Source organism: Haliaeetus albicilla, chromosome Z (genome assembly GCF_947461875.1).
Source record: "Haliaeetus albicilla chromosome Z, bHalAlb1.1, whole genome shotgun sequence".
NCBI classification, from domain to species: domain Eukaryota; kingdom Metazoa; phylum Chordata; class Aves; order Accipitriformes; family Accipitridae; genus Haliaeetus; species Haliaeetus albicilla.
The window spans coordinates 28,689,267-28,704,886 of NC_091516.1; the positions used below are offsets into that span (position 1 = coordinate 28,689,267).

Below are 15,620 nucleotides of genomic sequence, written 5' to 3' on the forward strand. Positions count from 1 at the left end.
TCAAGAGTACTTTGAAGCTACAGAAATGAAAACAAGTGCCACAGCTGATTCAGAACAAAACTAAATGTGGGCCTTCAGCCACTGAGTAGATATTCCTAACATGAAGTACAAATATTGCCAACATGTGAGAATTAAGTATTTCACCTTATTTGCTTAAAGGACAGATTGGAGAAATTGTGAAGTCTCTGGTAAATAGTGCAGCAGACACGCTGAGCTTGCTTTCTGTGTTTCCCTGCGTGCCACCTTCCATCCTCCAGTTTATTACCATTCTTGTCAAAGCTTTACGTTCTGATTTCTATATCACAAACTTTTTCTGCATTTCAGTGGATAAACCTAAGTGTGACTTTTCCTGTGGCAGTACAGATACAAATCTCACAGATTTGCCGTCTTCACAGGGGACATTTTTCTTGCCCTCACCTCCAGTGCTTTAATGGTTGGCACCCACACTGGAAGGACGAGCGGACCCCACCCCGGTTCCAGCACCCCGTAGTGCCTCGCAGGCTGGGGAGATGGTGCTGATACTCCCTGGGGACTGACAGTGCCTGTGATTTAAATAAATATTCAGTGCAGGAGCATACAGTAGCAATCCTGACCTGAAGAACATTGGACCTGGAGGAGTCAGCAATCCACGTGTCAGTTAACTTGACCAGGCCCAGGCCCATGCCCATGCTGTGCTGCTCTGTGCTGCACGTACAGTGTGGCCTTCAGGGATATCCCTCAGCCACAACATATATTCAGCTGGTGGATGATAAAGAGAGGAGCCTGCAGACAGTCCCTGCTTGGTATTGGTAGTGACACCACTTGTGTGTCCTTGCTTTTGTCTACAAGTGCAGCAGTAAGTTCTCATGTGGACATCCTTTTTGTTTGACAGTAGAAGTGATGGAGCTGTTTTCTTCCAAGAAAATTTTGTAATACCTCAAATCACTGAACAGTGATTTCATTGGCCTCCACAATGAAGTGTGACTGTAGGTTGCATGTTGTATATAATAGTCATAGCTCATTAGGGAAATCGTTAGCTATTGATGCACTTGTTATGCAGGAATAAGGTGTATATATACGTTTAGCAAACAGAATTATGTATAGAAGGTCATTATGCATGAACCCATGTGCTGACTTTTTTGAAGGAGGGCAGCAGCAATTCTTAGGAAACCAAAGAATTTTAACAGCATGTTAACTGAGATGCTTCTCAGACCTAGTGCAAAATAAGTATCTGCAGCATGTATGGGAAGGGAGCTGTTCTTCGTTCTTAAAGGCGTTAATTATTGCTTTAAATGTCAATCGTAACTACTTCAATTTCTGTAAAATGCTCTAGAAGGGACTTTCTTTTCCTTTTCCAGTACAGTGTTTTTGGATACCCTCATTTTCTCTGCCACTGACCACCTGGCATGACTGCTTTCCTAGAAGTCTCTCCTCCCTTGAAACCTAGTGTCTTTTTTAAATGTTTGTATTCTAGCTCAGCCAGGCAACATAGCTATAATTTATGCTAATTCTCATGCTTTCACAGCAGCAATTTTGTGCTGATTTTTTTCCCCACTGGATGATTTTACCAATGAGCAAATTAAGATGGCAGAAAAATGTCTCTCTGAATCCTAAGCAATTGGCTGGCAGGTTTGTGCCCTCTCCCCCCACCACTGCATCATTGCTGATAGTCTGCATGCACATCTGTACAGGGGTAGGGGGAACATGGGAAAGACGTAAGAATGACTTTCAGAGAAGTAAGCTGAAAGGAGGTACAGTTTTTTCCACTTTAAGTCCATCTTTCATGCTTATCCTTATGATAAGCATCCACTAACCGTTCTTAACCACTGATGCTTTTTCCTACCGTCTTTACCCCATTGCAGCCTGTGGTAATAAAAGGATTGCCGCTTCTTCTCCAGAAAGGCACCTTCAGGCAAGACTATGAAAGTTCAGGAGATGTAGCCTGGCAGCAGAGGGAAGAGAAACAGTATGACAGAGTGCACCAAGTTGTGTGTTGTCTGCCCCCCCAGGTTCTAGAATGAGAAGGTCTGGGACTAAGAGGGCAGGGTCTCACCCACTAATAAATTCCCTTGGCTCTAACTGGTCGTTTCTCCATTGGGTGAGAGTTGCAGGAGAAGTGGTGAAGGCATCTGTGGTTGAGAGAGTGCTGTTGATGAAGGGGTACTTTTTCGTTAGTTCTGAAGGATGCCTGGACACGAAATGAGACTGCATTTGCAAATAGGAAAGGGTATAAGAAGTTTATCTTTTTAATGTATGATAGCTTATAAAGCTGGTAGTTTAAAAAAAAAAAAAAAAAAAAAAGCTGCTGGTAGGAGAGTGGCTCTGATGAAGGAGATTTGCATAACCTTTTCCTTGACAGGTAAAAACACACTTTAGTAAATGAAGATGATTCTTCTGTTGCTACAAGCTGCATTGTCACTGGAACTGTGGTGATTAACAGTTCCACTAGACACCTTGTAGCTCTTGAAATCTTTGCATGCTTTAAACTTATCGAAATAGCATTGTGTGGTGTGTCCTTTACATTATCTCTTGCTGAGAGTCTGATTATGACTAAGAAAAACTGGCTATGGTACTGTGTCTCTCAGTGCCTGAAGATAATTAAATTAAAACTTGCTACACTGTTTGGGTATATGGGTAACTCTTTTTTTTTTTTTTTGAAACTTGCAATGTTACTGTTCTAATGCCCATAGAAAAACTTAAGTTGTATCGTGGAAGACTACTCTGTGAGAGCATTATTTTGCAACAAATTTGCTTCCTATCTAGGAAGTAGTTCATCTTTTCTGGATCAGTGTACCCCAGTCAGAGAGATGTGTGGGGCAGGCTGTAAATTCATGGCAGTGAAAGTGCAGTATTAGGTTGTAGTGGCTGAAAAGGCTGGGTGCTAGTGGACAAAACAGAGTCCTGAATGATATATAATCCTTGCAGTTAGCAAGGACCTGCCTGTGCAGCCCATAGCCAGTAAGGTTGTCAAGTCCCTGGTGCAGAATAGAGCAAGAAATATGTCTCCAAGAAATATGGGCATTCCATTATTTTTTACACACTGATTCAGCTACAGACTTTGCAGGCATGTGTCCTGGTTTCAGCTGGGATAGAGTTAATTTTTCTTCCTAGTGGCTAGTATAGTGTTATGTTTTGGGTTCAGTATGAGAAGAATGTTGTTAACACAGCGATGTTTTCAGTTGCTGCTAAGCAGAGTTTATACTAGGTCAGTCAAGGATTTTTCAGCTTCTAGTGCCTAGCCAGAAAGAAGGCTGGAGGGGCACAAGAAGTTGGGAGGGGACACAGCCAGGACAGCTGACCCAACCTGGCCAAAGGAATATTCCATACCATGTGACATCATGCCCAGTATATAAACTGGGGGGAGTTGGGGGCAGGAGGGCAGATCACTGCTCAGGAACTAACTGGGCATCGGTCGACGGGTGGTGAGCAATTGCATTGTGCATCACTAGTTTCGTATATGCCAATCCTTTTATTAGTATTGTCATTTTATTATTGTTATCATTATTGGTTTCTTCCTTTCTGCTCTATTAAAGTGTTCTTATCTCCACCCACCAATTTTACCTTTTTTTTTTCCCGATTCTCTCCCTCATCCCGCTGGGTGGGGGGAAATGAGTGAGCAGCTGTATGGTGCTTAGTTGCTGGCTGGGTTTAAACTATGACAGCATGTTACATGAGGTACACAGAGAACAGCTGGGCTTGTACCCTGACATAAAGTGCCTTGGCTTGTGCATTCTCCATACAAAGTGAGACTGGTTACCGGTAGTGCACCCTCGGCATAGACCTGGCTGTCGGCTCTCTGAAATACTCCTCTGGGACAGGGAATAGCTCTTGTTACGGATGCATGCATAACCAAATCCAACAGGTGTTAAAACTCAGATTTAGTCTTCAGTAAAAGTTAGTTAGAAGTCTGGTAACATTTTATAAAACCACAGGCTCAATGATGTAAAGAGAATTAGTACTACACGGCCAACTTAAGAATCCCCAAGATTTAAAGTGATGGCTTAAAAGGTGCATATCACTCACCTAAAAGCTGAGGGTTCTCTCCCTCGAGGAGTTAGCTCGAGTGGTGCCCCAACCTGAGGGGGAGTCCCTGACTGCAGTGATTCCAACATGTCCTCCAGCAGGACCCTATTTATACCCCTGTCAAATCTGACCTGTGGTCGTTTAATCCCTATTGTCCAGGAAGGTCACCTCAGTGTACCTGGTGCTTCTCAATTGGCCAGTTCAAATTTCAAGCTGTGGCCTCCAGGGTTTAGGTTGAGTTTTTTTTTCCTTCCCCTTCTCCCTGCCTGGAGAAGTCTTGTTTCCTGATGGCGGGATGGCAGGGAGGGGGGAGTGTACTGCCACACAATCCACCCTGTGACCACAGTCATGATTCATCTGGTTTCCTTGGAGTGGGGGTACAGTCACCTCTTGCCTCCAAAGTTAGAAGGGCGTGCAGTCTGATGAATTTGATGCTCATTGTGGGCCATCATTCCCTTCTGGTTTAGAACTAAAAAGTGGAATATCCAGGGTATGGACAGGTTTTAAGGGCGTATACTTAATTGTTAATACAGGCTTCACTACCAAGTGTTTGATAGAACTTATTGCAATATAGATTACAGTAATCATAACCACAAGCATTATTAGAGAAGGCTGGTCGCCCACCCCATGAAAGAAAACCTGAACATATCAAAACTTTTCCCAACCAGTTGGTCCCTGGTGCAGAAGCAATTGCCTCTGAGTCTCTTGCCATATTCTCTCATTGATTTAGTCTTGAAGCCACATTGACACATTTGGAGTGAACACAGCAGTTGTCCATTCATATGTTCAAAAATTTACATATACCCTTCTCTTTCTTTGGCATCTAATCCAATACAGCCCACTTTTGATAGTCATTTTACCAATATGTTGTAACTGATTGTCTGAGAGTCCCCAAATCGTTAGATGTAGCATTGGCTAAGGTGGATAGCTGTAAACTCAGTTCTAGAGTGCTCTGTCGGTATTTTCTTGGGTATCATACATAGTCACCCCTATGGAATTTCAGGGCATGATGTAGTACTGTTCCAACTCCACTCCGTGATCTCATGAGCTAGTTGGAGTGTATAGTCCAAACAACATGACTATAACCTCCTCCCCCATATAATCTGAAACTCCAGCTACAATCATTGCATTGCTCCCATGTGAACTCAAGGGCTCATGATACTGATGTCCATCATTTTTGCCATGACATTATCATCCAGATCTTCACCATCCATGCCTGCCACCATCATCGCTGCCAGTAGAAGCACTGGAATGCCTTGTTTCTTCATTGCCCTAAAAGAAAGCACAAACTAGGCCTCTGTCTTAAAACCAGGTCACGGGGTTAGAAGTCTGGGATTATCCACCGGGCACTGATGTGGTGAGTCTTTCCACTCCCATGAGATGGTCTCAGAGGACCAATGTAATCAACCTGCCACGTGCTGCAAAGAGCCTTGCCTTGTCTGATATGCTGGGCCAGAGCTTGGTTTGCATGATTAGGCTTAAGCCTTATTCAGCATTGCGGGCAAGCTGTAAGAATTGCTTCACAGGTTTTCATTGGTGCTGGCCAACCCCAAGATTGGCATTCATAACAGAAATCTGCTTTCCCTGAGTGGCCCCATTTGATATGCAACCATTCTGCTAGTCTATCCCAATCTTCCTTCTCACTGGTGACTGTCCTGCTTTGGGCCAGGTGGTCCACCTGCTGATTCCATTTCACAGCTGGGGTTCCATCCCAAGCATGTCCCTTCACCCATCCCACCTTTAAAGGTCAGGATCTCCCTATTGTCAGGAGACGTTGCCAGTCCTTTGTCCTCCACACTTTCGCATGACCTACTTCCCACTTACTAGATTCCCACTGACATACCCACTCTGTAGCACCCTTCAAGGTTGTGTAAGAGTCAGTATAGATGATGGTAGCACCATTCTCTATGGCCAGTAATAAAGCTCATAGTTCTCCTACTTGTGCACTACCTCCACCCTCTTCCTCAACTTTCTTCCCAGTACCAATTTCTAATGCTACTGCTTTATATTGCCATTTTGATCCCACTTGATGGGCAGATGCATCAGTGAATCACACTCTCTGCACATCTGAGCCTGCCACAAATTCGGGTGCCTCCTCAATTGGAGAAGGTTTATACGGTTGACCCAGCAAGGCTGGGTCAGGGTTTGCAGGTTGCTGTAGTTTGAAAACCTTAGTCAAACCCTCCTTTAGTGGGAGCAATTGGCTTATTCCTTCTAGGTATGCATACCAGTTCCTAACTGTGGCCTTTTGGGCTACTGCCTCTGGAGGAGGTGACCCACTGAGGATTGAATTTAAGAGAGGGAAAGAACCCTGTACTATAACATTCTGTGAGGTACGCAGCTTTTCAGCCTCTAACTGCTCTAGTGAGGGAAAGAATCCCCTTCTCCTAACCTGAATATCGTCACTCAGTCTCTTTGAATGCAGTGGAAGAGAATAATAATGGTCTAGCTGGTCCCTGTGGCCCCTTTTGAAACATGCCACAGTATGAGGCATGTTCAGCAAATCCCTATTCCACCCTTAATCGATCTTGTGGGTGCAATGGACCTAGTCTCTGATAAGCCTTAATCTCATTTTTCAGAGTGTTAAGGGCTTCTCTATGTTGCAAAGTCCAATCCCATTTCCTATTATTTTGGAGCAAGTCATAGAGAGGGTGGGCAATCACTGAAAACCCTGGTATATGTTTTCTCCAGTAGCCCAAAGTACTTAACAGCTGTTGTAATTCAGTTTTATTGCCTGGAGTCTGTCCCTTTTCAATAGCTGATAGAGTATCATCAGGTACCGCAACTGCTCCAGCTATCCACCATGCCCCCAGGAATTTGACTTCTTGTCCCCAACCTTGACATTTAGAAGATGGAATGTCTAGCCCATTCTTGACTAACAGATTCCAGATGGCCTCAGCCACTTGCCCTACCTGTTCCTTGTTGTCTGCAGAGAAGCCTGTGGTAACATGAAGGTGAGTATTATACAGAAAAGTTGATGACTGAATATGTATTTTTCTCTAACTTTTCCTCTGGTGGAACAGTGGCTGTTGCGACATTGTTTCTCTTAGTGTCTGCTAAAGCATGACCTGCTAAAAAATGCATCTCTTTTTGTGCCAGTCGCTAAGGTAACAGCTTAGTTGGCTAATAACTTGATTGATAGGTTTTATAAATAATTGTGGCACTCGTCCTGGAGTAATTACCTAGTCACTTAGAAATTAAGTGCTATGGTAAGCAGATAATTTACTGAGATCAGATTTTTTTCTCTCCTGTTATATGAAGCACTGTCCACTGGCTGATAAGTTTAGCTCAGCTTAGTCCTGTTCCACTGGGATAACAAGCAATTAACTGAATTGTGATCAAGTCTCCTGAAGCATAAGCTTATGTTGCATCCTGACTTGGAGCCCAGGGACCTTTGCAGACTTTTCTTCTAGTAGGGTTGCAGGGAGTTTATATAGAGAGTGTGACAGCAAGGTAAGAGCTGTCAAAAGCTACTGGAAGTACAGTTTGCAATGATGGGATATGCATAATTTTCCTCTTCCACAGTTCTGGAAGGGCAATGGTTAACTGGGAAAAGGAAGCTAACTCAGAAGATCTGAAAGAACTCCCACTTACGATGATGCATGTAAGAAGAGTTGGAGTTTTAAACGTGATAGAATTGCAAAATATGTAACATAGCTGAGATAAAAGCCAGCATAATGAAGCAGTGTGTTCTTGTGGTGTTTTCTTCTCCAAGACAAAACCCCTCAATTTTTACTTGCTATGTTCTTACTTCCGAAAGCAAAATGTACCAATATGCCAATGCTCCAGCAAACTCAATACCCCTATGTATTTCCTCTACTGGACAGGAAAAATAAAACATCCATTCGGGTATAGAGATAAGCATTTTCTTTTATTAAAGTTATCATCTTTAGTCAGTCAAGCCATACTGCACAGTTTCAACTTCTGAACAAGCTTAATTAAAACTCAGTTTGAAGCTTTTTGGTTTTCAGTGGAAAGCCGTTTAATAATTTTTAAATGAAACTTTACTGTTAAAATAGCAGCAGGAATATTTAGCCATCCTGATGAGACACAGAAGGATACAACTAGCCTTGCAAATAAAATTTGTGTACCTGATCCCAGCCTCTGGAAATACTTAGGGTATTCCGCGTTAGCAGCATACATCTAGAACACAGCTTAGCAAACTATCTGCAGTCAACAGCTTGAGCCAACTGGTGTATACATTCATTTGTTAGCCAGAGGGTGTCAGCTCCTGGGTCACTGTGGCCTAGTGGTTAAGACTGCCAAAACAATGCTGGGTGGTCACCTGCACGTCTGCAGAGGATTTGAGAAGGCTGCGTAGGTGATTCCAGCACAGATGGCAACTGGTACTTTGCAAGCACCTCTACTAGGAAGCAAACTGCTATATGCCAGAAAAAAAAAAAAAATAGAAGATCAGTGGACCTACAGTAACACAGACCAGATGAACACAGGCAATGACACTGGCCCTGTTCTCCAATGCGATATAAAGTGCACATGTGCCTTGCCTCACCCCAGTAAACCAAGGCATGCAGCCATTCTGCCATCTTTCTTGTAAGCTGAGTTAAAAAAGCAAATCCATTCTGAGTGGTGATAAACTGGAGAGATGCAATAGGACAGTACCCTATCACAAACAGACTAGTTGCACCTGAGAGCCAAATAAAGGCCAGCTTGCAATCTCATTAATAGGCTTTGTGGAACCAGCTTCCCCTTAGGAGTCTGAGCGTGAGGGTATAAAAAAAATGGATTGTCAACACACTCTCCCACCCACTTGTCAGAGATTATTTTCCTGTGCAGCATGTATGTATGACAGAAATACTCTACTGAGGAATAAGCAGAAACCAGCTCAAACACAGAAAGACAGAAACCAGCTCAAAATACAGTTTCCCTGACAACGCCAGCAAGACTTTGAAGCTGTTCATGCTCTCCTGTCTGGATCCTCCTCTGCTAGCTAATCTTCATCTGCGGTGAAAGTATTCAGGTCACCACAGCTCTCCAGATACAGCAATCTAGGGTGCTGTCTGAAAGGTAACACACAGGTACACAATGACATGGCTTGCTCAGCAGATGCCATCACCTTTAAAATGAAAAACAAAAATGTAAATCAGATTTGTTTTCACGTTTTTGTTCCATTATAATAGTTTCTTACTCAATTAGAAAGAAGGTAGTTGTAGTGTTGTCTGTTATTTTTAAAGAATAATAAAAAAAGCTGAGACTAAAATTGCTATTTGTCAAGGAGGCATGGAAAAAGCAAACCCATTTGGGAAATTGAGTGACTGTTGTCTTTTTAAAAAAAAAAAAAAAAAAGCTGCACAAAAATTAGCTCACCCCAAACCATGGCATGTCAGGTATTGCTTAATAAGAGTTTAAATGTTGCTTCCTGCAGAAGCCCCTGGACTGTAATAACCTTCAGGCTAGTGTCATAAATTAAATTCTCACACGGAATTTTTTCCAGCTGTTTCTGTCAAATTTGTTGAGGCTTTTGTTGCCTGTAGGCTGCAGTGGGAAATCTCATTTTATCTGTAGAGCCTAAATTACAATCTTTGATGTATTTTGCATGAGAACTCAAACCAAAACCAGTTGTCACAGCAAATCACTTGTACCATGCATGAATCAGCTCATCTATCCAAATGGTCTGTAAGCCACCAAAACATTTGTTTGATGAAGTCTGTAATGTCTGAAACTTCTGAATATTCATTCCATTAATATAAGCACATATTTTCTCCTTTTTTTCCTTTAGTACTAGGCCTTCTTTTTATCCTGGGAGCCAATCAAAAAAAGTTGCTTCTAGTGGGTTTGCATAAAAATGTCCTTGTCAGCCTCCATTCCTTCCAGTTTATAATACTAAATACTTTATAACATCTCTTCCCTCTCCCCTGCCATGCTCAGTATAAACACTGTCATGTTATTTACAGTTTGTGATTCTACCACAGAAGACCATCTCCTTCAGCTTTTAAATACACACATATTCAGTCTTCTGAAAACCTGCGTGGCTGATAGAGAAAGAGACATTATAGCTGCACAGCCTCTTGCACACTCCCTAAATAAAACTAAAGTACCGAAGGAAGCTAAATGGGTTCAGAAACTTCAACACACAAAGAACAGTGGCAAATGTAAACCTATACTCCCAAACCAAGGCCAGCGGGTTTCCACATCACCTGACAAAAACAAGTAATAAAACTACCTGCTCAAAGAAGGTGGCACTGGTGATAGCCTCTGCCATGTTTCTCATCTGATTTTAAAAGAGACTTGGTATTTTCCACCAATTCACGTATGTCAAGGCTCATGCTGCTGGATGACTGCTTTAGGTTCTGTGCCACAAGCTGTTTAACGTATGTGTAAATCTTGTTGTCTATCAAACACTGGATTTCAAAGCCTGTCACAGCCAAAGCTCTTGGTCTCAAACTCTTCTGCAAGATGACAGTGCAGAGTTCTAGCTTTAATTTAGCCTGCGTTGCAGCTTCACAGCTGAGCACTGCCCCTGAAGAAAAAGATCAAACAAAGCAAACAATCCACTTGGTTCACAGTACTGTTGTACAACAAGTATCCCCTGAGATTTCAATCCTGACTCAGTGATGATGCAGTGCAGAGTTTAACCATGTAAAACTTAACAGTCTGGCATGGTCAGGGTGGCACACAAGGCTCACTCTGTATTGGATTTACACTAGAGAAAATGCCTATAAGATAGAGTCATACATGACTGTGTTTTAGTACATATCACATGTCAAAGGGTGTGGAGGGACATTTCTGGGAAAGCTATTTGCCGTTTTGTGTACATTGGTTCCTTTCTATTTTTCTTCTTTTCTGAACGGACCTGAAATGAGCATTGAGTGTTAATGTAACATACAGTTATATAAAGCAGGTTAAGCAAAGCTTGAAGGCTTCTTTGAGCTCTCCTACACTCTTTGTAACTTTCAGTTATTATCAGTCAGGAGGGCTAGTTACAAAATATCTGAAAATAATTGCTTGTCAAGCTGGAAGCTAGTAATACTACAAAGTGGAAATACAAGGGGAAAAAAAAAAACAACCAAAACCTCAACATTCAAAATTACCTTGCAAGGACTAAGCAAGGGGCAAGAGGGAATCAATTCCACTGCTTTTGATCTAAATAACAATCACAAATTTTTGGCCCTGTTAAAAAAAAATAAATAAGAGCACCTACAGGTTGTTCCAGAAGAACTTTAATGTTGGCTTTATGCCAAACACAACAATACCAGGAGGAGATGCAAAACTTCCCAGTAAGAAGAGCACTAACTAACTTGAAGAAACTTCAGTTGTTCTGTTGTAGCTCAGTTCCCTTCCTGCAGCACTTATGTATTTAACTCTCAGGTCCAGTGCTGAACAGACCTAACCTCAGTTACACTGAGCCTAAAGCACCCAAATGCTTCTGACTGATGGAGTCTCTCTACAGCAGAAACGGTCCGCTCTGCTTTCACAGCTATGAACAGGCTCTGTGTCATGCAACTATTGCTTCAGCAGCAGATTCTCTCGAGTGCTGTGGTGGAAGTTGATAGGAGGAAAAACAAAACACATGACGTAGCAGAGGCATAAAAACATTCCACAAAATACTAAGTGTAATCTAGATAGGCACACTCCCAATATTCAAAAGAAATGGTTGTTACTAACATGCCCGCTCCCTGCTTACATTTTGTGAGTGCTAATGTGTATCAGCAGCTACTTTGGGGATTCCAATATCCTCTAATAAAAACTGCAAGATTCTTGACTAGTAGATTAAGGTAGTCACCAGAATCAAGGACTCTGCAGTCACACTAGCAGTTTTCCCACAGCAGCTGAACTGGATCACTGACAAGCAGCTGTAACAGACTTCATCAGCTCTCCGCTGTGGGTTTATGGTGTTGAGTTTGGGGTTTTTTTGATGCTAAGAGAAGTGAGAAAAGGGGTGCAAATTTATAGGCTAATACCAAATACCCAAGCTAACTTTGCTTTAAATTGTTCACATTGACAACTACCCTTGCAAGCTTTTAGATGCCATTTTACAAATACACTGAGAAATCATATGTGCTCCCTCCTCATCATCTTCCACCATCCATCCCTCCTCCCCAAGCTAGCAATGACTGCTACAGACCCTGTTCTTAAATGTGAAAGCCTAAAGAGCAGCAAGACTAAGGTGTTGGGTGGAGAAGATTGGGCAAAGCAGAAAACTGCTGTAGTGTAGGTAGGTACTCTTTCGGCAGACAGTAGCTGATTTCTGCAGGTACTAGGTTCAAGGTACTAAGCTTCTGACAAATGTTCTTTAAAGGACTCATTACATAAGCACTGAGAGAGAAAATCAAGTCACCTTGAAGAAACCAGTAGCATAGCTCAGAGTCACTTTCGGCACTTTCGGACCATTTCCACAACTGATTGAAGGCTCTTCTGCTCACTCCTGCAGGCACCAGGCTTGCATTTGAAGGTGAAAGGCTCACTCTGCTGGAAGATTCAGGAATTTCTTCACCTGTGTAATCAGGAATAGTAAAGGTGAAGTAGTAGTCAGAATAAAGCAGATCTGTACAAGCCATTATTAGAGATTATTACCTTTTTTTTTTTTTTTTTTGTGCTGCCCCCACAAATCTGTAATGATTGGACACAAAAGCCTAGAGGTGCATGTATGTGTGCATATACCCACACTCACCAGTAATACTGGTCTAAAGCCTGCTTAAACATTTGCAGAAACCCGTTCAGCCTTATGCAACTGGAGCAGCAAAATAAAAGAACAACCAACACCCAACCCCCCCCAGCTGTGCCTAGTATAAACCTCACCTTAAACTACCTGATCAGAGGGAAAGGTACTACAGCTTTCTTGGAGACAAAACTAAATTTCACAGATCCTGAAATCCTCCTGCATATAAGCAGGTGTACCAAGATATGACAGCATATGGTCACGGAGGTCAGTCACTGTTTGCAATCAGGTAGCTTGTAAATCAGTCATCAGTTCCTATAAGGGAATTAAAAATCTTGTTTCATGAGGTTCTTTATTAAAAATAAAGATTTTTTCCTGAATTCTTATGATATGTTGATTCTTTCCAATTAATCAACATTCCTCCTTTTCCTTAGGGTGAAATTATATTCTGTGATTCCCACAATCGCCTCTTAGTGAACAGGACAGGATGACGCTATGTGTTTCTCACCAAGCCTGGTTCTGTATCTCCATCTGATGGCACCTGGCATATTACAGAAAATCATGTTCTTGCTCAAGCAAGAGCAAAAACCCAAATTAAGGTAAACAGTCTTTTATCCAGAACATGGCAAATGTTTGTGCTGCCACTCTAACAGAAATGTGTCAGTGACTGGAGCATTCCAGAAAATTAAGGCTTGGATGGTATGTACTTGTTGAGCATAGCACCTTATCTCCTACACAAATGCAACCTGAAATCTCTAAAGAGAAGAAACAGTGACACAACCTATATAAAGCAGATACCAGCCTGGGAAGTCTGGAGGTAGGACCCAGCAACAAAGCATGGTGGACCAAGAATGAGGCAGGATTAGAGAATCTATGACCGATATAAACTTTTTAATACCAGTGGAGTTGTGCTAGCAGTCAGTCCTTGAGGTACAGTGCTGCTGGTATGTTGGAGAAGTTGTTGGTTTTTTTAATTACTAAACAGATGAATGAACCAATTTCATGATCTTATGATAATTCTTCATATTATTAATGTTACAGATGTCAGAGAGATAACTGGCTTAAGCTGGTGTGTACTGGAAAGTCATATATCTACTATGTGATGATATAAACCAGCTGCCAAGCATCCCCAGCCATCAGTAGACGGTTGTACGTCTTCCTACCACAGACGGCAGGGAAAGTCCCATTTTGCTTGACAGGAGTTCTTTTGAAGTCAGTAAAACCATTTTAGCTGACACAGAGAAGCTTACAGTTCCTCCTGCAGCTGGCAGCCAGGTTCTGCTGGCAGAGTAGTGCATAGTTTTAACTTCTGTCAGGAGCCGCACTTGGTTGATCAGTCCTGATGATGCCAAGGGAATCACAGCATCATACACAAATGCCCTGGCACAACAGACTACCAGCATAAACTGAAAGTTCAGATTTTATTTATAGACTGTTCTTCTACATCAGCTGAGACAGCCCATGGAGTTACTCTGCCACAATTCCAACATGTCCCTTCATTTTGTATTACCCTCCTGCTGTGGTTTAAGCCCAGTAGGCAGCTCAGCCCCCCCACACAGCTGGTCGCTCACTCTCCTCTAGGGGGATGGGGAGGAGAACTGGAAGGGCAAAAGTGAGAGAACTTGCAGGTTGCGATAAAGACTGTTTAATGGCAGGGGGCGAGGGAGAACAACAAAACTAACCAAAGAAAAACAAGTGATGCAAAAACAATCACTCACCACCAGCTGACTGATGCCCAGCAATGTAACCCTGGAAAACTCCCCCCAAGTCTTTATTGTTGAGCATGACATTATATGGCATGGGATATCTCTTGGTCCAGTTTGGGTCAGCTGTCCCAGCTGCGTCCCCTCCCAGCCTCTTGCCCATGCCCAGCCTACATGCTGTGGAGGTGGGCAGAATAAGGGATGGAGCAAGCCTCAATGCTGCACAAGCACTGCTTAGCAAGAGCTAAAACACTGGTGTGGTACGAACACTGTTTTGGTCACAAATCCAAAACAGCACCATATGGGCTGCTATGAAGAAAATTAACTCCATCCCTGCTAGACCCAGTACACCTCCCCCAGAAAAACAAAGGAAGAGATACTGTTCAGCATATTTCCTTTTCTTAAATTCATTGCCCCTAGAAAGCCTTGGCATCTAGAAGAAGCAGCATTAATTTTCTTTATTAAAATGCTCACTTTCTTCTTTATCAGAGTTTAACAGCCAGGTTGAGATTTAAATGTCTCTTTACAGGCCTTTTTATTTAAAAACAAACAAACAAACAAAACCCAAAAACCCAAACCCCCAAAACAGAGGAAAAAAGATGGACAAACCAGTTAAAAAGATGGGGAGAAGGGTACAATTTATCACATGTGCTTGGCTCTGCCTGCTTGCAAAGGAAGTTTTTAAATACAAACAGTACCTCAAACACTGCTTCATCATAGCTTTTTTAAAAAAAAAAACAAAACACTTTCCTGACACTCCTTCACAACAGTTGCATTTTCTACAGTATTCTTTTCCTGTTTTCCATTCTCATAACTTTAAGCAGTCACCATGCAGACTTATGTTTGATATCCTATTTTCATTTGTGCTCAAAGTGCCCAGAGAAAGCAACAGCAGTCTTATCAATAAGAAGTTGTCCTGGGTTTGTGTGGCAAGGTTTTGGGGGGGAGGGTGGGTTACAGGGATGGCTTCTGTGAGAAGATACCAGAAGCTTCCCGCATGTCCGACAGAGCCAATACCAGCCGGATCTAAGATGGACCTGCTGCTGGCCAAGGCCAAACCCATCAGCGATAGTGGTAGCACCTCTGTGATAACATATTTAAGAAGGGAAAAACTTGTGGGGCACACAGAAACTGCAGCCAGAGAGAGGAGTGAGAACATGTAAGAGAAAAAGCCCTGCAGACACCAAGGTCAATGAAGGAAGAGGAGGAGGAGATGCTCCAGGTGCCGGAGCAGAGATTCCCCTGCAGCCTGTGGTGAAGACCATGGTGAGGCAGGCTGTCCCCCTGCAGCCCATGGA

At 42.6% G+C, this 15,620-nt stretch overlaps 1 protein-coding gene across 1 annotated transcript in view; it reads right to left on the reverse strand.

The window, feature by feature from the left end:
* Nucleotides 1-7,859: 7,859 nt before the first annotated feature.
* ENTREP1 (endosomal transmembrane epsin interactor 1) overlaps nucleotides 7,860-15,620 on the reverse strand; it is a 31,440-nt gene continuing 23,679 nt past the window's right edge. Inside the window, 5 exon segments of the mRNA XM_069777206.1 lie at nucleotides 7,860-8,941; nucleotides 8,943-9,076; nucleotides 10,184-10,220; nucleotides 10,222-10,480; nucleotides 12,299-12,454. Coding sequence (XP_069633307.1) covers nucleotides 8,872-8,941; nucleotides 8,943-9,076; nucleotides 10,184-10,220; nucleotides 10,222-10,480; nucleotides 12,299-12,454 — 656 coding nt within the window. The 3' untranslated portion in view covers nucleotides 7,860-8,871.